The sequence below is a fragment of the Cuculus canorus genome, chromosome 27, assembly GCF_017976375.1.
Source record: "Cuculus canorus isolate bCucCan1 chromosome 27, bCucCan1.pri, whole genome shotgun sequence".
In the NCBI taxonomy this organism is placed as follows: Eukaryota; Metazoa; Chordata; class Aves; order Cuculiformes; family Cuculidae; genus Cuculus; species Cuculus canorus.
In genome coordinates, this window is record NC_071427.1 from 4,098,870 (window position 1) to 4,120,004 (window position 21,135).

At 53.2% G+C, this 21,135-nt stretch overlaps 1 protein-coding gene across 3 annotated transcripts in view; it reads right to left on the minus strand.

Annotated features, from left to right (window-relative positions):
* The window catches only part of CSNK1G2 (casein kinase 1 gamma 2), a 45,192-nt gene that overhangs the window by 17,864 nt on the left and 6,193 nt on the right, over window positions 1-21,135 (minus strand). For all 3 annotated transcript variants that reach the window (XM_054050007.1, XM_054050005.1, XM_054050006.1), the window contains one exon: window positions 433-929. In XM_054050007.1, coding sequence (XP_053905982.1) covers window positions 433-619 — 187 coding nt within the window. In that variant the 5' untranslated portion in view covers window positions 620-929. The remainder of the gene's footprint in view (window positions 1-432; window positions 930-21,135) is intronic.

The window sequence follows — 21,135 nt, forward strand, 5'->3', positions numbered from 1 at the left end:
CTGCTCTCCATTCCCTATGCACAAGCAGAGTGAGATCTGGTGAGCACACAGCGAAGTCATGCAAAACATTCCTCACCAAGTGCTCCTGGAGGGGACACGCAGCTCTGTTTCCAACAGCCAGGACTGAACCCTGCTCTCCCCAACAAACCAAAAAAGCAATAGGTATGGGGTGGAGATGGGAAACACCCCTGCAACCAGTCCTTTAGGTTGCGATGGGAAGCACAGCGTGAAGGGGCTGAGGAAAAGGAAACTCTGTAGATGAAGTGAGGGCTACCAGCACTGTGCAACACTTCGGCACCATACGGCCCAGCCAACACCCTCAGCACTGATGGCCGCAGGCACCTGCCAGCTCCTCATGCTGCAGGAGGCGGGTGCTGGGGCAATCCCTGCACAAGGAGGGATTATAGCAAGTACAGAAAGAGCCCTTCTCACCTAGACGGAGCTCTCCAAAATTGCCGCATCCGATCTTCTTGCCGACACGGAAGTTGGGACCCACCATTAAGACACCCGAGTTGGTTCCAGCACTCCGGCTTCCATGACTGCTCCTTCCTCCACCTGTCTTGGACATCCTTTTACCTTCCTCCAGCTCTCCTTTCCCTCCTCTCTTATCAAAATCCATAAGTTTGTGATACCCCGGCCTCTCCACGGTTACGCTGCTGCCATACAAATCCCAGAGCTGCCGAAAATGGAGGGGTGAGGACAAAAGAAGCAGGGCTCTTCTTGGTTAATACAGCATCACGATGAGCGGCGGGAGGGCGGGGTGTGGAGAAGGAGGGATAAGCGGCCACCCACGGGTGCTGGGCTACTGAAACGTTAGTGCTTTCCAAGGTCCTGCCAGGATTGTCATCATCGCCTGTTACAGGGAGCTCTTTGGTGGAGGGAACATCCTGCGGAGAGGGTCCTCCCAGCACGGCTCCAATGTCTCCCAGCTGCAGAAAGGAGAGGGAGAAAATTAATACGAGGCAACGGGGAAGCAGAGGACAATAGGGCTCCAGGCTCCTGCCCCCAGCTCCACAGAGCCCTTCCAACAACTTCCCTGCGTTACAGGTAACTCCCAGTAACCAAGAGGTGAGAGAAGCTGGGGGATCTGGTTGCCCAGAGAAGTAGTGGCTGCCCCATCTCTGGAGGTGTTCAAGGCCAGGTTGGATAGGGCTTTGAGAAATCTGATCCGGTGGGAGGTGTCCCTGCCCATGGCAGGGGTAGAATTGGATGGGCTTTAAGGTCCCTTTTCCAGCCCAAACCATTTCCACGACCTCTGACCAGGACCGGCACAGGGTGCCCCACGTCTAAGACACTAGCACAAATGAATAGATAAAGTCTGGCCATGGCAAGAGGTGAAACACTCAATGAGTGGCTCCAGGCTGGAGCCAGCAAAGTCACTTCAGGAGAACAATGTAACTGCAGGCTGCAGGGAGACCTTTCAGGCACTGGCCAAGGAGTTCTGAGCCAGGCTGGTGCTGCTCAGACCTGCGAGTCCACAGGAGAGACAGACACATGGAAACCGTGTGTCATGGGTTGCCACTGTGCCAGGAATGCTATTTCCTACAAAGCAAAAAGAGGATATCCCCCCCAGCAGCCAGGGAGGATCCCTGCGGGCCTAGAGGCTCTGGCCACCTGAGTTAGAGCGCTTCCCTCCAGCGTCAACCTCTGCTGCTGCTGGGTCAGGACCTTTACACTAGCGATCCTGTTGTGGGATGCGCAGAAGATGAAGCCTGCAAGGAGCTGTGCGTGTGTGGGGCATGATCACGCTTGGAGCTTCCACAACACCCGCCCAGGCCTGCTGGGCCAGGGGAGAACAGACACAGGCAAGAAGGAACACAGGACTGACTTGTACTGCGCTCTCCTCCATGAGAGCTTCTGATTGCCAAGCTCCTGATTGCTGCCGCTTCCTCTGCTCTCACCAACAAACAATTTAATTGCAAAGCTTGGAGTAAGACATGGTGGCCACCAGGGCTGCTAGCCACAGCCTGGGTGAAAGCTGTGGTGACACTTGTTGATAGTAGCTGATGGCCACGACAGCTGCTCTGTTTGCCCACCTCACGTGTGCAGCTCCCAGTACAGGTGTGGGGAGGCCCCGTGCTACTGACGGGGTAACCTGGCATTCCCCTCAGCCCTCGGACATCCCTGCCCATTCCAGAGGGTTTGACCAGGTGACCTTTGCAGGTCTCTTCCAACTCAAACCACTCTAGGATTCCATGACTTTGGCTCCACACAAGCCCACCACTGTGCAGTTGGCTGTGTCCACATGGGCACCACCCAACAGCAAGGATAAATCAGCCCCTGGGTCCCTTCCAGAGGGCTGGGATGAGCTCTGTGCGCTGGGAACCAGACTGCCAAGAGTAAGCCATGCTCTCCAGCCATCCAGGTCTCCACCGGAGCTGACTGGGGGAAGGTGAGGCTCAGTCTCTCCTTACAGGGACACCCAGGAGCAGGACAGCCAGGAGCTATGCATGGAAAGCACCGAGGGTGCACTCCGGGAGGCCACTCGAGACAGACAGACAGACCAACCGGCATGCACATGCACGCTCTACTTCCCCCCCAGCATTCCCCACCTCTGGTTTTCCTTCTAGCTCAGCCCTCGCTGCATTTGGAGCAAGCGGAGCTGGGAAGGCAGCTCTGTGCCAACTCCTTGCCTATTCCCCAGCTCTGCTCCCCCTCTCACCCCTGTTCTCCGCTCCTCTCCAGGCTCCTCTGACGCCCACCGAGAGCCCCGCTGCTGCGGCCTCATCACCTGCGGGTTAAACAAGCAAACCCACGCCCCTGCAGTGCTCAGGCTCCAGGAAATGAGCGCACTGCAAGTCCTGACGCTTGGCCAAAGCCCGTAAAAATTTTTTATTGGCTCCCAATAGCTATTAAAAAAAAAAAAAAAAGGCTTCTTGTGCTAAAGGGTGCATGGGGGTAAACAGGGGGCAGTCTGAGAGCAACAAAGGAAAAGAGACACTCAAGCCGGAGCTCGGCATGGGAAGGATGGGCCATGTAAGGGTCTGAGCTGCTCCCTGAGGCTGCCCTGCTCCCAGTCCCACCCGATGCTGCCACCCTGTCCACAGCACCCTGGCACAATGCCTCAGCTCTCCAGGAGGGACCAGAGCTCCAGGGTGCTGGCCCAGCTCCTTGGGCTGTTGTGGGTGCACAATGCCTGTCTGTAGGACATGCCTGGTCCCAGCCTGAGGAACAAGGCTTTCAGGTGGGATGGGAGCCTCCTTCTTCCCTTACAGGCTCTGTCCTCCAGGCTAGCATCTCCTGAGCATCCCTGGAGCTGAAGATCCTTCCAAGGTCAACACCTGGGGACCATCCTGCTGCATCCAACACATCTCAACTGAGGGAAACTGAGGCATACAGAGCCTTCCAGCTTCCCCAAAGGCAGGCAGGCTCCTGCTCCAATAGTCCCTTCCCCCGGCAGCCAGCGGTCTCTGTCCCGTGCCAGCAGGAAGTGGGGTGGGAGCGGCAGCAAAGCAGGGCTTCCCTGGGCTTTGTTCTCCCCCAGCCCCTAGCACACACAGCCAACACGTGATATCCTGCTCATTCTTTGCTCCCCCAATAATTTCCGCCCTGGGTTCAGCACATGGCGATGCCCTCCCGCCCATCTCACGCTTCTTCCACCTCCGCCGGCTTCGTGCAAGGATGCCGAGGAGACATTTTTCCCAGTTCCCAGGGTGAGAGGCACGGCACAGCTCTTCCATGTCAGGAGCCACCCTCTCTGGACTCAGGGAAGGGGAAGCAGCCAGTGATGTACAGGCCACGCCACTTCATACCCCATTTTCAGTTTGAATCAGACCTTTATGTTCAGTCCCAGGGGACTACAGGCCCAGACTGTTTGCACAGTCAGGTGGCTGACAGCCAGAGCTGAGGGAGCTCCAGCCCCGCACTTAAGATTGGTTTTTTTTCAAGAGTTATGGGTCAAACACAGACAATGGAGTGAGACAGAGCCCTAACAGAAGGGAAAACATACCGACTCTTTCCTGCGAGCACTGGGAGGCCTTGCTGTCTTCCCCCAGCCTGGACAAAGGCATGCAGCAGCGCAACTCTCCAGCCCTGCCAGCAGAGAAGTGAGCGCTGGCCTTGAGAGCAGCCCTCCAGAAAGAGCCTGGCTCCAAACCCCAACTGCAGGCAGCTGGGCCAGGGCAATGACCAGCGAGGCCACGGCGACGACCTCCTCACCGCAATTCCCCCTTTCCCAAAGCCAGGCGGTCAGAGCAGCAGGAAGTCTCTGAACCACGTCTGTATGAGTCAGGGCAGGGCAAGTGATGCTCCTCCAAACTCTGCCCACCAGCCTCCCCCATGGATGAGCCACAGGGAGCCAAAGAAGCTATTTTTGCATCTGGAGAGCGCCAAGGAGTGGCGATTGCTCTTCATACATCAGTACTAAGCAGGACCCACCTCTGCATGGTGTCAGAGACTGGTCAGGTTTTCCACTCTGTGCCATAAAGAGATCCCTGGCCTTTAAAATTGAGAACAACCTAATTAGAAACAGAAACCTTTGGTAAAATCCCAGGACTCCCACCGCTCCAGAGCAAAAAGCCCTGTAAGACCTGTTTGTTAAAATCCAGCAGCCTCTGGATGGGCAATGGTGACCCAGACCCACCCCAGGGCAGTAGCACCATGGGGAAGACGCCCCAGATAAAACTGATGGCACATTTTCAACAGAAATGCTCAGCCCGAAGGTCACAGCAACGCAAGAAGCCTCAAAAAAGCATTTTCTAGGCTGAATGACAGTTGGGGTTTTTCAGCCTGGAGAAGAGAAGGTTCCAGGGAGACCTTAGAGCAGCTTCCAGTCCTGAAAGGGGCTCCAGGAAAGCTGGGGAGGGGCTTTTTACAAGGGATGGAGGCATAGGACAAGGGGGAATGGCTTTAAATTGGAAGGGGGAAGACTGAGGTTAGACATTAGGAAGAAATTCTTTCCCATGAGGGTGACGCCCTGGCCCAGGCTGTCCAGAGGAGTTGTGGCTGCCCCATCCCTGGAGGGGTTCAAGGCCAGGTTGGATGGGGTTTTGAGAAACCTGATCCAGTAGAAAGTGTCCCTGCCCATGGCAGGGGGCTAGAACTAGATGGGCTTGAAGGTCCCTTCCAACCAAAACCATTCTGTGATTCTATGTATTTGTTGGCCTGGTATCAAATCCGATGCAAGATGAGACACAGACAACTTCTTTCTGTGTTTGAGGGGAAGAGGATAGGAGGAATAAGATTAAAAAAAAAAAGGAATTGGCCCGAAGGTTGGTAGGAGAATTTCCAAAGTGAGCTGCGGTCTTAAAACAAATCAGCGCTGCCCTGCAGTGTTTGCAATGCAAGGGCTTCAGCCAAGAACCTGAAAGTGAAACAAATTGAAGGCAAGTGCAAGCGACTCCCCAAAACAGAACCACAGGCTGAAAGTATCATAACGGGGGAAACCCCGACTCCAGCACTCACACGACGGAGGAGTTTGGGTTGGTTTGGTTGAATTATTGGGATCTTATTATTTGCCATCTGGCTTTAAGCACATCAGGTCTGCCCCACTCCCATTTACGAGCTTCTCACTGCAGCTGTGAGGGTGAAAAAAAAAGGGAATTAGGAGGTGGGGGGTTGGTTGTTGGGGGATTTTTTTAAGAAGACAAGCTGTGGTTCTAGTGCTGGCCCTTGGCTCTGAGACCTGGGACTGGGACTGACATATCCCAGGTCGGGAAGTTCCTGGCCACGTTTGCAAGTATAAAACAGGGAAAAGTAGTATTTTTAAAGATTTCTTTCCTGTGTAGAGAACGCTCGTGGCTGCTAAGAAAGGACTTGTACAGCACCATCTGGGGCACATTGTTCTAGGGCCTTTACACACATGGTGTTCCTGCCCAAAAGAGGTTACAGTTAAACGGGGTAAGACAAAAGAGAGGAAGAAGAGGAAAAAATAGCGTCTTGGAGCAGGGAAGTGATCAGTGAAGGTCAGGGAGAAGGTCCATGCCACTTCTCGGAACAGAGTCCAAGTATCTGGGCCCAGCCAGCACTCCTGGGTGGATTTGATGCTGTTAGCACACTACACCAAGCCCTGATCTCTGAAAGCCTCCAGGATGCTTGTGAGCAGCAGAGCAAGAGAGGGGATTCTGCCCCTCTGCTCTGCTCTGACGAGACCTCACCTGGAACTCTGCAATCAGCTCTGGAGTCCTCAGCACAGGAAGAACACTGATCTGCCAGAGCAAGTCCAGAGGAGGCCATAGAGATGATCCAAGGGCTGGAGCACTTCCCATATGAGGCCAGGCTGAGAGAGTTGGGGTTGTTCAGCCTGGAGAAGAGAATATTCCATGGAGACCTCATAGTGGCCTCCAGCACTGAAAGGGGACCCAGGAAAGCTGGGGAGGGGCTCTTGATCAGGGAGGGCAGGGATAGGACAAGAGGGAACCATTTTCAGCTCAAAGAAGGGAGACTGAGATCTTAGGGAGAAATGTTTTTCTGTGATGGTGGGGAGGCCCTGGCCCAGGTTGCCCAGAGCAGTGGTGGCTGCCCCATCCCTGAGGGTGTTCAAGGCCAGGTTGGATGGGGCTTGGAGCCCCTGATCCAGTGGGAAGTGTCCCTGCCCATGGCAGGGAGTGGAACTGGATGGGCTTTGAGATCCCTTCTGACCCAATCCATTCAAGGATTCTATGATTCTATGATTACTTGAAGCTGGTTTCCCCGTGTCCTGCGCTTTGCTAGCAGAAGAGAAATACAGCTGCATCCAGATGAGAGATGAAAGCTTCTTGAGAGCACAAAAAAAAAGAGAAGCCCTTGACACTATGCAGCTCCAAGAACAGATCGCTGCCAACTGAAAGCTAAAAATAATCGCAAATACCCCGATGTCCATCGACTGGCTCCCAGTGCAAGAATCCAGACCAAAAAGCAACCGGTGACCTTACACAGCTGAATCCAAAACCCAATACATTTGAGAAGTTTAGGAAGCAGATGGAGGCTCATCTTACGAGAGGATCAGAAGTCTTAAAATGAAGCAAGATCCAACATCTTTGAAGCGAGCTACAGACGGTCCCAGATGATGTCTGCAAAGATTTGTAGTTAAAGTAGTCCAGCCTCCAGCGTCAGTGGCCAGCCCTGAATGGGGAAAAGCTGTGCCAAGACACAGAAGCTTCCCGAAAGGAGCAGTCATGGCAAGCACCACAGAGCAGACCCTGGTAATGGGTATGGTCAAGTCGAAGTGGGAGTGGAGGCACCAGAGGGATGCGAGGCAACTCCCTCTCCTGTGAGAGGGCAGGAGAACCAGCGCATCCCTATGCCAGTACTCCAAGAACCCAACATGTGGAAAGGCACCAGGCTGCCAGCAGCCTCCAGGCACCACTGCAGCACTGCCAGGGCCGTTCCATCTGCCCAACACCCAACATGAGGCCTCTAGAAACCCAGGACAAGCAGGACAACTCTTTGTACTCATGCATGGCTCTGCCTCGGGGTATTCCAGGTCGAGCAGACTCAGGAGAGGAAGAAGGAGCAGCTTCGGAATGAGAAACAGATGCTGAAGGCAGGGGAGAATCCCAATTCATTCCCACCTAATGCTGTGAACTTCAGCAGTACAGAAGGTCCTCCCAAATGTTGAACCCACACCTACATCCCTCATGGAGCCACCATTCCTCCCATGGCAGCAGGGAGCAGAGGCAAATGCATTCTGGAGGGACAAGACAGACAAAGAGTGTTGCATGGCCATATCTGGCCATGAAGCCAACTTCTCCCAACAACTCTGCTCTGGACCAAGAGGAAGGGAAAAACCTTCCGGAGTGTCACAGAGCAGCAGAAATCTGTCCTGCTGTGTCTGCAGTGCCCTGGGCTGGCTGAGGTCCTCTCTCTGGGCTGAAGCTCCTCACTTCTGCTCTTTCAACAGCTGAAAGCTTTGAGGAAAACCCTGTTCACGCAGATACCACAAAAGGGGAATCCAGTGGATTTTCCAAGATATAAAACTAATGTGACTACTTCTTACATTATGGAAATACCATGTTCAAAACATGCTGGTCCAAGCCCAAAGCTGGAACAGCCAACACAGAATCACAGAATAGCTTGGATTGGAAGGGACATTAAAGATCATCTAGTTCCAACCCCTCTGCCATGGGCAGGGACACCTCCCACTGGATCAGGCTGCCCAAGCCCCATCCAACCTGGCCTTGAACACCTCCATGGGTGGGGCAGCCACAACTTCCTTGGGCAACCTGTTCCAGTGCCTCACCAATCTCAGAGGGAAGAAATTCTTCCTTATGTCTAGCTTGAATCTGCCCCTCTCCAGTTTATACCCATTGCCCCTCGTCCTATCACTCCAAGCCTTTGTGAGCAGCCCTTCCTCAGCTTTCTTGTAGCCCCTTTCAGGTACTGGAAGGTCACTCTAAGGTCTCCTCGGAGCCTTCTCTTCTCCAGACTGAACAAGATCAACTCTCTCAGCCTGTCATGTACTGGTCAACATGACCAGTACAACCAGACAACCTGTATTGGAGTGACAGCAAGTGCATGCGCACACACACATCGCTTGACCTACTGTGACTCAATCGATGTTTAAGAACAAAACTAAAGAGAACCAGGCCACCTTTACACTGAGGGGGGAACATTCGCACACCTCAGCACCAATTCAATAAAACTCCTCTCTCAGCCACTTTCCCAGCAATCCACAACACCTGCATAGTTCCTGCTTGATGGCAACCACAAGAGCATCATCCGCTGACGGTAGCAGGCTCAGGTTAAAGCAGAGATGGCGTCCAGGCCTCCCTGCTATCTCCAATGCTTTTCCCAGCTCCCAGTGAGGCGGGAGCCAGCACAGCTCTGTTTACTCCATTTCCTCCTTTGTGCGCTCATGTTGGCGTCAGCACAACAGGAAGCTCTTGTTAAACAGTTGGTTACTTCACTGCTGATGCAAACCCACAGGGGAGCCGAAGTGCAAAGCACAACACCTTTCCAGGGGTGGAAGGGCCTCACAGCTCCAGTTCAGGGCTGGGATGAGAGCTCTCTGCTCTGCCGCTGCCTTCCTGGTGATCTGGGCACGTCCTGACTTCCTGGTCCTTCGCATCCTAGCTAGTACATTGGGATAATGACTCCCCCGCATCTGTCGCGTTCATTTGAGGTCCCCTGGGAGATGCTGGGCTCTTTACTGGCTTCTGAACAGCACTGAGAGCTCAGCAACTGCCATGATTGTCACAGCTCAGCAACTTTTCCCTTGTATCATAGAATCATAGAATCCTTAGGGTTGGAAGGGACCTTAAAGATTATCTTTTTCCAACCCCACTGCCATGGGCAGGGAGATCCCACTAAATCAGGCTGCCATCCCACTAAACAAGGCTGAAGGTATCCTTCAAGGTCTCCTTTAGGGAAAGCACAAGGACCTGGGAATTGACAGGAGGAACTCCTGCACCAAAGAGAAACAACATCCCATAATATCCCTCCACCATACCTGCGCTCCTGCTGCCCACACAACAGGTCATCGCCCCCCATCAGTGGTAAATATCCAATGGTCCTAAAGCCGTTTTTTGGATCCTCATCTCAAGCTCACCAGGCCGCTCATCCCAAAGAGTGGCCCTTACCTGGAGCCCTACAGCCCGTCTTTCTGATCGCTTCCTTATGAGCCATCGCATCCCTCATCACACAAACCCGGCCACTGGTTCAGCTTCAGCTCTCCCAGACTGAGTCATCGATCCCACAGCAGCCGCAGTCCTGTCACCATGGTCACTGTGCCAGAAGCGCTCGGAGCGCAGTTTCCCCTTCGACACGGGAAGGGTTGCGGTTGCTTTCCCCCTCCAGCCAACAGCGTGGTTTCGCTTTTGGCCCCACAATGTTTACAATTAGGAAATCTGCAAGGGCAGTTTGTCCAAAACATGGAGATTTTTGCCCTCATCCATGTTGTTTCTTGAAAAGAAAACTAAAAGCATGAAGCCAAGGGAAATGTTTCCATCAGGATTTCTTCTGCTGTTCAGAAGATCCTGAAAATCCTAAACTGTGGCAGCAAAGCTTTTAATCCAACATGATCGAAGCGTCCTCGTTCCAAAGCTCCCCTCCCTTCCTGGCTTCCCAGATCTTAACTGAGCACATGGGGTGTCTGCAAGGGGAGAGTACTCCACCTGGGAGCCTTTATCTCTGCTCAGCCTCAGCACCTTCAGGCTTTGCCACCCGCTGTGCCCACGGATGGGCTCTCGGTGCCACTGGGGAGAGCTTGGACACAGCTAACACTGCTCTTGGCAGAATAATTAGTGAAAACCCCACTAGTAATTATACAGAATCATAGAATGGTTTAGGTTGGAAGGGACCTTAAAGCCCATCCAGTTCCAACCCCCTGCCATGGGCAGGGACACCTTCCACTGGATCCAAATTCAGCACAACCCAGATCCTTGACGTTTTAGAACACAAAGAAGCCTGCGGAGTCAACAGCTCTTCTAGGACAACTCCTACACCTTCCAGGAAAAACAGCCACAAAGCAAACCTCATGGTGCTCCTCTCTGGCTCCTGTGAGCTGCCAGTTAATCTGCTTCCAGCCAAACATGGGACTTCACTCTTTGCATTGGTGCCCCGTCCAGCACAGTTACACCTGGATGGAAAATATTAACTATGCTTGACCAAGGAGCCGGAAACACTCTGACGGAAATTTCAGCAGGAGCACAGGAACCATGCAAAAAGCTAAAAATACTTCTCTAGGAAAAATAATAATAGAAATAAATACATGCTAAAATAGGAGCAGATCCGAAATCTAGAGAGATCAAACACAGCACAAGTCAGACAAAGCCATCCAGGAACCAAGCACCTACGAGAGTCAATTCACCTTTCTGGGCTCATCAGCCACAAATGTAAACTTCTAACTACAGAATCCATAACACCTCCCAGAAAACAGACCAAAGCTTTATTAGGGAGTCTTGAAGGGAAGCAGTTTTCTGGTTGACTTTACAGACACCACAAAAGGAACCATACGCCTGGATTTACCGAACGTGCAATTGTGCCCAACTAAGCTGCAGGGCAGGCAAGAACCTCCTGGTTCTTGTGCCACGTACATCTCTGGAGCTGTTCTCTCAGTCCCCAGATCCAAAACAGAGGGAAAAGGCAGCAACGCCAAACCGCCATGTGGTGTCAGGAATGTAAATGCCCTGGCTGCAGGAAGGAGTCATAGAATCATGGAAAGGTTTGGGTCAGAAGGGACTAGACACCCATCTAGTTCCAACCCCCTGCCATGGACCGGGACACCTCCCACTGGATCAGGTTGGTTCAAGCCCCATCCAACCAGGCCTTGAGTCAGCCTGCTTGCCTTCCCATCCAGTCCCGCCATAACGGATGTTACCAGCATCTTCTACCTGCTCTCTACTCCAGTATCTCTTCTCCAAGACCAAGTCCCAGCTGCTGGGCCAGGAGAGGTTCTGGAACACCTCAAGACCAGCAAATGACACAGCTCCAGCTCCAGGGCGCTGCCCCGCTGTGCATACTGGCATCGCTTGGGTGTTCCTGCTCACAGATGGACCAGTTTCTGTCAGAGAAACTGCCACTTGCATTGCTATAACTGGGAAAGGGACGCTGTGGGTGGCAGACGGGCAACTGGAGCAGCAAACCTGGTTCTGAACAACGGAAAAGGCACGGGCTTGCCTTCTGCCTCTGCATGAAGTAAATTACCCAAAGCTGTAATTCCGCAGAATCTATCACATCTTAACAGTTCAGCACAAAAAAGCCAATTAGGATGTTGAAGTGGTTTCAGTTTTACTAACGTCGAGTTCAGTACTAGATGAAAGGAAGTTCATTAGAGACAAAGCTGACTCGCTGGCTGGGAGACCTTAAAAGGACAGAGTCAGAGTCCAGCTCCAGGTTCTCCATCCCTTTCAACAGCCTATATGCTCCAGTGGTTTCCATGGGACACAGGCACCCCAGCCAAGACGCTGACGATTCCTTCCAAGGCCCCACTCAGCACCACAAGAGCTGGATTCAATAAGGCATTTCGCACTCAGAGTCACTTGAACAAGTGGTCTCAGCCGTCGAGCCCCTCGCATGCGCCGGGTTTGGCGGCTCTGCCAGTGGGTTTTCCATTCAACCCACACAATACATCCACAATGCAGCAAGCTCCAGTCAGACACCGGATACTAATCAAAATCATGCCACTGCCAGAAGGCAAAGCTGAAACCAGATGCTTTTTAAAACTCCACAGCAGTTGGCTAGCGGAACACTTTTTACCAGTCCCGTGCCGACCCCCTTCCCCTTCTCTCCCATCCACACATTTACCAAGGCTGGTGTAAGAGCAGAACCTATTTTTTGCCCATACAGCCCCATCCTGCCCAGTTCTTGCACCGATTCCACTGTCAAAAGCACATTCATCTTGGGAAAGAGCCTGTAAAGGTTCCATTTCTACAGTCAAGACCTGATATTGCTTCACTCCCCTCATTCCCAGAGCATAAAGCATAAGGACTGTCTGTACAGCCAACATTGACCCCAAAAAGCTTTGGAGCAGAACAATCCAGATGGATCTGACTGACACACTGGGAAAGGTCAAGTCCCTTTGCCCACCTACTGCAAAACCTGAGGTTTGCCTTCATGCCTGGTGACTCTTCTTTGCAAGCAGGTGTCCAAGGATTGCACCACGTTTGTGCCCTGGGATACAGAGAAGCCCGAGGAGAGCTACTGCTTCAGCCTTTCAACCACCTGGAGGAGGTTTCCTCCCAGCAGAGGAACTTGACAGAACACCAGTGCCGGCGAGCCAGGCACTCTCTTCCCCAGTGAGTGGGACACCACAGCAACACACTCAGCACTTCTTCCTCCCCACAGCCTTTGGATAGGCTCCCAAATAACCCCGGTGACTGGGAACAGGCTGCTGCCCTCAGATACTCACAGGATGGGTCTCCCCACAACACAGCTTGAAACTGGCCGAGCTGGCTCAGCATCACTGACCAACCCACAATATCCCCAGTCACTCACAATTTCCAGGGAGCAGAAGATCAAAGATTGGCAAAGCACAAACCCTCAGCACATCCATTTCCCCTCCCTGAAGCCCTCAAGCAGGGCTCCAGCCCCCCTCCCTCTGCTCTCATCCACACAGCCTCTTCACGGACAAGGGACACGGAGAGGGGGCCTTGGCACTCTGTGGGGCTGTGTCCCTGTGGTCAGCAGGGAAAAGGCTTCCCCAGAGCAGGACAGGGAGCAGACATGGAGTCTGAGGATCATCAGTACATGGCAGCAGACTGGCAATTCATGTGCCAGAGTGCAAACCCACTTCAAAAGCAGGCGATGCTCACTATGCTCCTGGAAGTCTCCATCTCTGCAGGGCAGGACACCCCCGTCACCCAAACTGGAGTTGCACTGCACATCCACAGCAGACCTTCTTATAGTATCACAGAATTACCTCAAAGTCCACCCAATTCTACCCCCCTGCCATGGGAAGGGACACCTCCTACTGGATCAGAGGCTCAAAGCCCCATCTAATCTGGCCTTCAACACCTCCGGGGACAGAGCAGCCACCACTTTTCTGGACAGCCTGGGCCAGGGCATCTCCACCCTCACAGCAAAACATTTCTTTATAAGATCTCATCTCAATCTAAGCATCAGCACGACCACTTTATCTTCCTGATGTTCCTAGTTACAAGCTCCACGGGCCTTCAAGACAGCTGATGCAAACGGTAAATGCCCCTGGGCTCTTATACTACTCCTTCCAGCAGCCAGCTCCAAGTATTTCACCAAGAAGTGCCATCACGGAAGAGGGAACCGAGGCACACAACTGCCTAACATCGCACAGGAAGCAGTGGGAGAAAAGAGGGAAGAGCCTGGTGGTCCCTGGAGGCTGCTGTGCCCTCTCAGGTCACCCGTGAGGAGGTGGCCCTGACCACGGGGCACTTTCTCGAGGCCAGGGCAGTCACCCACGCAGGTCAGAAGCCTGGCTGTGGGAATTGCCAGATTGGTTTCAGATTTGTTTCCTGGTTTGCATTTCCGGGAGGCGGGTGGGACGGACACACACAGGCAGAGCTCAGCCAGCACCTCTCTCCTCCTTGCTCGTGCCACCTTGGGCAGGCACCACCTCTTGTGAGAAATCATCAGGGATACAGAGGGACACTGGCTTGGCTACGGCAGGGCTCTGGCCAGGCAGTGATGGGGTAAGGAGGGTCTCCCAGCCGTTACAACCAGGAAAGGAGGGCGAGCTGTGCTGCACTGCCCAAGAAACTCAATGCAGAGTCAGGGAGGTGACAGGACCACTCACAGGGCAGTTGAACGCTCAGCAGTGCAGCTAAAAGCCCAGAGCAGATGCTGGCTGTGGGCCAGGCAGCTTGAGGTGGCCCTCAGGAGGGATGAGGGATGAGGTCCTGCAATCAGCTCCTGCCAGGGGAGTGCAAAGCCCATCTGGGTGGCTTTGAAAAATGAGACAGATTTCCCAGTCACCTTTATCTGCACTTCTCATAGGCAGTTGCTGTAATACGGATTCACCTGGAACACCAAATCACAGCGTTTTTCCCCAACCCTGCTTCAGGACCAGAGCAGAGAGGAAGCAGCAAACGTGAACGCCACGCAGCACTGCAGGAATGAAAACCACAGCCTGTTTCATCTCCTACCCCCAAGATTTGGGATGGTTACTCATCCTGCAGGGAATGGGGACAAGCTGAGCACTCTGGGCCCTTTGACTAGCAGGGGTTCCAGGACGGGCTCCCAAGGAGCCACTTGTACGCCAGCCATAGCTTACAGCAGGAAAGCAGACCCACAAGGACTCCCCGCTCCACACACCCTACCCGCCTGCCAAAGGCTTCTCCACCACACCGTTGAGATGCGCGTGACAGCAGGGCTCCCCCGCTCCCCACCCATCTGGGGACTGTCACTCTGAGAGATCTGTTCGGCCTCCTGTCGTGTGCATCACTCCCAAACCCTTCTCCACCAGCAGGATCTGGGTTGGCATAAGCACTCTGAATAGTAGGATTTTTTTTTTTCCCCTTCACCCATATCCACTTGACAGATCCAGGTTGGGAAGCAGCTGCAGATCTGGGGTAGCCTTTTGCAAGACAAGGCAGAGGAAAAACGAGTGCCTGGATCCAGATCTTTCTTCTTTATTACCAAGCTATGGCTAACTGCAACTTCATCAACTTCCCAAGGGCCACAGGGGGACAACACCAGCTCTGCTCTGTTCCAGGCCAGTCACCTTGCTCTAGAGTAGGCTCTTCACCCTAGAGAGCCCTGAAGAAGGGTGGGCAAAGGGGATGTCATTCCCGCTGGGAACAAGGGCTGTTTCCATCTCTGGGTAGCAGAGCTGCTCCTCTGCCAAGCCAAGCTGTCCCACGTGGAAGCAAACACCACTTTCCCATCTGTCTTCTTGCCCTGCTGCTCGAAGACCCACATGTTTCTTCTCGAATGGCAGCCAAACTTTAGATATTGCTGGGGAAAGGAGGAGGGAAGAGAAAGCTTCCGGGGGGGTCCCAGGGAAATCTCTCCACAAAGAGCTGTTAAACTCCTTGTGCTGAGATGCCAAAATTACTTCCCTACTGCAAAGCCACACGGGAGCTGGCTCCCCACCACCCTGGCTTACGGACATTGATCCGGACTCTCCATCCCATCACAGATAGACCTGAGAACCAGACCATGGGGAGGAACGAGTAGCACCATGCAATGAATATTTACTGCAGAGTAACTGGGGCGGAGGGATGCTTTGTGGCACGGCAGTTCCATCAGCTTACATGCAAGCGTCAGCACCATCCTTGGAGAAGCAAGGAGCAATACGTGAGGTACTTATCTTCCCACTCCCCCTCTTACAAGACCAAGCAGCTCAATCCATTACACATTTTCCTTGGCACTTCTCAAATGTATGGAAGAGACCTGCATATTTTACAGATGGGGAAGTGAAGCGGCATGGAACAAATGCATCCATCATCTCAGAGAAGAAAAAAGGGTGATTCCCAACTACCTGAGACCAATTCCTAAGATCTCCACAAACACTGCAGCAGACTGCTGGCTTGTAGGGAGCAATAAGCTTCAGGACAAAAGGGGCAGAGACCTACATCCCATTCCTGGTCATGTCATGGGATCTCTTCATTCCTCCCCCCCCCCACACAGAGGATCAGACTCACAACCATTTATTAAGCACCATGTATTAAGGACTCTGTCTGGTTTGCCACCAGCTTCCACAACAGGAAGGCACGTTCCAAAGGTTGTTTCTCCTCTTCCCTCATTCTTCACACAGGATCAGAAAGGACCAAAACAGGAACACCACAGAGTGGCTACAGTCAAAAAGGTGCCTATGGAGGTGCTGAAGACTGGGAAACGAAACTTTTCAGGGGGGTCATCCAAAAGACTACTGTCTCCAACAGGCAGATCCAGCACAACCTCGCTGGTTCCTCCCTCTACCTGCCCTGTCCCAGACCTGCTTCTCCAGGCCCTACACAAAGGGCTTAATTTATAAAGCCAGAGGGATCACCCACAGGATACACCCCCAGGAGGACCCATTTCATCTTGCTGCTATTAATACCTGGAACATTACTTGCATGAACAAAATGTCCCTTCTCCCTCATTTCTGGGCTCTCACTTCTCTGATTTGTCCCAGAAACCCCAGCCAACACACGTTCACCCTTCTCCAGTACACACTTCCATCCAAAATCCAAACTTGTTTCTTTTTTTGGAGTTAATTACTGATGTTTCCAGTTCCCATCACCTCTTCCAGTCCCTGCAGACAGGACACAGCTCCCTCGGCTCCCTCATTCATTCTGCAGCCAATTTGTGGGCCCAAACCCATCAACACTCACTATGGAAGCAGGCCAAAACTTCCCACGACTGCTCAGTGCTCCCCCTGTGATCTGAGGGGCTGCCAGCCACGCTCCGGCACATGAGCCCCTCTATGGCCTTCCCAGCTGAGAATGCAAACACAGAAGGGCTCTGGGCTGCCACAGCCCTTGGGTTGAATGCACACAGCTCAGTTACCACCACCGAGCTCTCACCACCATCACAGATGGTACCTGGTGCCTGCAGAGTAGGCAAAGGAGGGGAAAAGTCAGTTTGTCACCTCCCTATAGAGCCCCTGATCCCCTCTTGAGCTCCAGCAGCACACCACCCTGAGCTCGACGGGGCTTCAACTCACTCTGACAAAAGCCTTTGCTTCCCCAGCACCAAATCATCACTAAAAGCCAGGGTTGTGCTCTAGGTGGACTTGGCTCTCCTCAGCGCAGCTTCAGACCAGGGTTGAGGGCTCGCTGCAAGCCCTTTGCTGCACTGGAAGGAGGAAGTTCTTAACCTTTCCAAGCCGGGCTGAACTCTGCACACAGGAGCCCCGGCAAAGCCCTCCCCTTGGGCTGGCTCACAAAGAGCTGCTTCCCTTTGATTTTGCTTCAAGAGAGAACATGTTCTTTCTGTAGCTAAGCAAAACTCAGCTCAAATAGTCAAGGATGGCCAAAAGCATCCAATCGAGAGCACAGTGCACGAGAAGTCAAGGTTACCACCTAGGTAAGGAAGCCTAGATTTCACATTCAGCCCCAGAATTTCTAATCTGCCCCATCTAAGCGCAGCTACAGAGATGGCAACCAAGGCCCAGGCTCCTTTCCACGGCCACATCCTCACACACCACCACTGGCCCGTACAGCATGGGGAGATGTCAACATAACCTGACCTGAATTTGGATGTGCACCACCAGCATCCCAGCACACAGCTCTGCAGATCTGCTCTCTGCCCAGAAGCGTGGGACGAGCTCAGCGCTGAGCAGTGGCCGCAAACACCCTGACAGGCTTACCGGGGTGATGGTAATTGTTGCACGCTGCAAGCAGGATCATACAGAAGGGCGGGAGAGGACAGCAGAAGCCACAAGAAGGTCTAGGGAGTGGGAAATCTTGCCATTAGCGGGATCCACTGCAGAGGATTTCACAGCTGATGAACTCTCGCCACCAGAGACCACATAGACAGCAAAAGCAGCAGACCATTTCTTTTCCGATAAGCTGCTTTTATCAGGAAGTTTACGCACGCTTCAGCCTGGCTGCCCACACCAGCCCCAGCTAGGAAGCAGCTCCAAGCCTGGGCCTTTAAATCCCCCTTGGCAGTGGGAGTGCAGAAGCAGGGCTGTGCGAGCAGACACACCCTGCATGCTGCCTGCTCCAGCCCCAGCACACAAACATTTCCTCCGGGCCGCTCCCGTGCTGCAGCACAGCCAGAGCAGCCTCAGTACCTGCCAGGGCTGTGCCAGGAGAACATAGGCTGTTTGACACGATTTGTACACGCAGAGAATTGAACTCCTTCCCTAAAATCCCCCCTGCTTCCCCCTACCAGTGGACGTTCTTCCCTCACGCTTCTTCCTTAAGGCAAATATTTAGAGTCTACCAGGCATTCCTCATCACAGGCACAAGTTAAATATTGGCCCTAAAACAACAGCAAGGGCCTTTAAATGATTCTGGCTGGAAAAGTACCGCTCTGGACTTTGATTTCTGGCTCAGAACAGAAATAGGAGCAAAGCACCGAGCATGACACTCCTCTCCCAGGAGAAGTCAGATTTCAGGCTCCACACAGCCCCTGCCAGAACCACAACCACCAGCAGAACTGTCCCCTGCTCAGGCATTATCACACCTCGGGTGTCTGCTGTCACCAAGCCAAATCTGCTGCAGCATATCCTCTGCACTCTGCACAGGACTATTTGGAATCTTGTTCTCAGATCTGCACTGATTCAACCTCAGAGAGACATTAGAGAAGACATGGGAGCCATGGATGCCACCCAGGCTGCAGCGAGGGCATTTGCCCATGTTGTTCTCTGCTCTGTGGCTACACGTTGCCATTCCCAAAGGGACCCACCTTTCTACCCAGCTGTGCCTGGCAAGCTGATCTCTCTGGTGCAGGAGATGCTCTGGGCTGTTCCTGCTGTGCAGGCAGCCCAGCTCCCTGACAGACGTGCCAGCTCTTGCAAAAAAACTCAGCAAAGAAGCCCAAGAAGTCAGAGACAGAATCACAGAATTATGGAATGGTTTGGGTTGGAAGGAACCTTAAAGCCTAGGTGGTTCCAACCCCCTGCCATGGGCAGGGACACCTACCACTGTATCAGGTTGCTCTCAGCCACATCCAACCTGGCCTTCAACACTTCCAGGGATGGGGCAGCCACCACTGCTCTGGGCAACCTGGGCCAGGGTCTCCCCACCCTCAAAGAAAAACATTTCTCCCTAAGATCTCATCTCTATCTGTTCCCCCTTGTCCTATCCCTGCACTCCCTGTTCAAGGCCCCTTCCCCAGCATTCCTGGAGTCCCTTTCAGTATAGGAAGCTGCTCTGAGCTCTCCCTCCTCATAGCCTTCTCTTCTCCAGGCTGAACAACCCCAACTCTCTCAGCCTGTCCTCGTACAGGAGGTGCTCCAACCCTCCGATCATCTCTATGGCCCCCTCTGGACCCGCTCTAACAGATGTCAGCACAATAAACAGAAGAGGGAAGGGTGAGGAAAAAAAGAACATGCAGTGAAGTCTGTACACCTGAAGCACAGCTGCACCCAGGCTCTGGGGCACTGTGGGCATTGGTCACACAGAAGAGGGGAGCAGAGCTCCTGTCATCACTCCGCAGGCAGCCTCAAGTGGCCACAGCTGCTGCAGAGGTGGCCCTGCCTTCCCCCACAGCAGCCTGGCACTGCCGAGCCAGGCCCCTCGCAGCAGCCTACGCTGCCACATTGCCATGCTGCCCACACACCGCCTGTGCCATTCTCTCTGTAGCCAGGGCAGAGAAGCTACCAAGAACCACCTGAAACCAGAGTTTGCTCCAACACAAGGGGTCTGCCCAGCGTTTCCCTGTGGCAAAATGCCACAAGAGATTTGCAAAGGCATGTAGTGACAGGATGAGGGGGAACGGCTATAAACTGGAGATGGGAACATTTAGACCAGACATAAGGATGAAATTCTTCACGATAAGGGTGGGAAGGCCCTGGCCCAGGTTGCTGACCGATGTGGTGGCTGTCCCATCCCTGGAAGTGTTGAAGGCCAGGCTGGATGGGGCTGAGAGCAACCTGATCCAGAGGGAGGTGTCCCTGCTCATGGCAGAGGGGTTGGAACTGGATGGGCTTGGAGGTTCCTTCCAACCCAAACCATTCTATGATTCTGTGATTTACCTGGAGAGCTTTAGCTAGAGAAGGAAATCCAGATCAGCAGAAGTGTGAACAGCACGCTGCACAGCAACTCCCATTCAGTGCTTATTCTATATCCACTGGGTGTTCAAGGAGCTTCACTTCCACTCTCCCAAACTCAGAGCTGGCAGAGTTGCTAAACCTTAGGAGTTGCATTGCTTGTCTCTCCCTGCTCCAAGCAGTGGAGAAAAGGGCCTGAGCCCCGAGTGCTGCTTCCTGGCAATATCCCCCTGCTACTGCCCAAGATGAAGAGCCGTGATGGTCTGTCTGCTAGGCCAGAATTCCTCTCTCTACTCATCCCCTCCACTGAAACACCTTCTACTTCAGGCTGCCGGGGGCTCTGTCAGAGCCTGTCCTTGGGATCCTCTGATAGGGCACACCCTCCTATGAAAACAGCACAGGTTTAAAATCAGCTGCAAGTTCCCCTGGAGGAAATGTTAAAGCTCCATCCCTCCAAGCACTTCCTACTCCTTCCAAAGCTTCCACAGTGCAGTGAGTGATGAGCTCCAGTAAGCAGGAATTCCAGAGGCTCAAGGTGAAGACCAGCATGTGCCCACCAGCAGCACCACCTCCAATGCCTCATCCCATGCACACACAGCCCACACCAACCAGAGGCAAATGCTGGCTGTGAGCAGTCCCTTCCAACATACAAACCGTTCCTCCACTTCCAGGACCTGTCCTAAGCTGTGTCCTTAATATTCTCTGTACTTGGGAACACAAAAGCCAGGCTTCAACTAGAACCAGCATCGCCTTCCGGATAAGAGGAATCAACATCGCTGGGGGTGGGGGATTCCAGGAAAGCCTGAGCCTGCCCCTCACCCACACACTCAGCACAGAAGGTGCTGGAAAGCACCATCCTCTCCCTTCACCAAACTGGGGAGACCAGAGCATAGAAAAGAAACACTGCCAACAGCCCAGGCTAAGGAAAAGGAGAAGAAAAAGGGTTTCTTGCTTTGTTGTTTGTCCCTCAGTGCTGTCTAACAAGCAAAAACGAAGTGAGATTTTCTAACTGAAAGCACTGGGCAGTGACAAGCACCTGTAGGAACAGAGTTTCTGAGCAGCACAAAGCCATCGCTCCTCTGGTCTGGTTTGAATTGCATTACTGCTCCTGTCAGAGCCCATCAGTCACTCTACATGCATGCTACAGACACTCCTAGCAA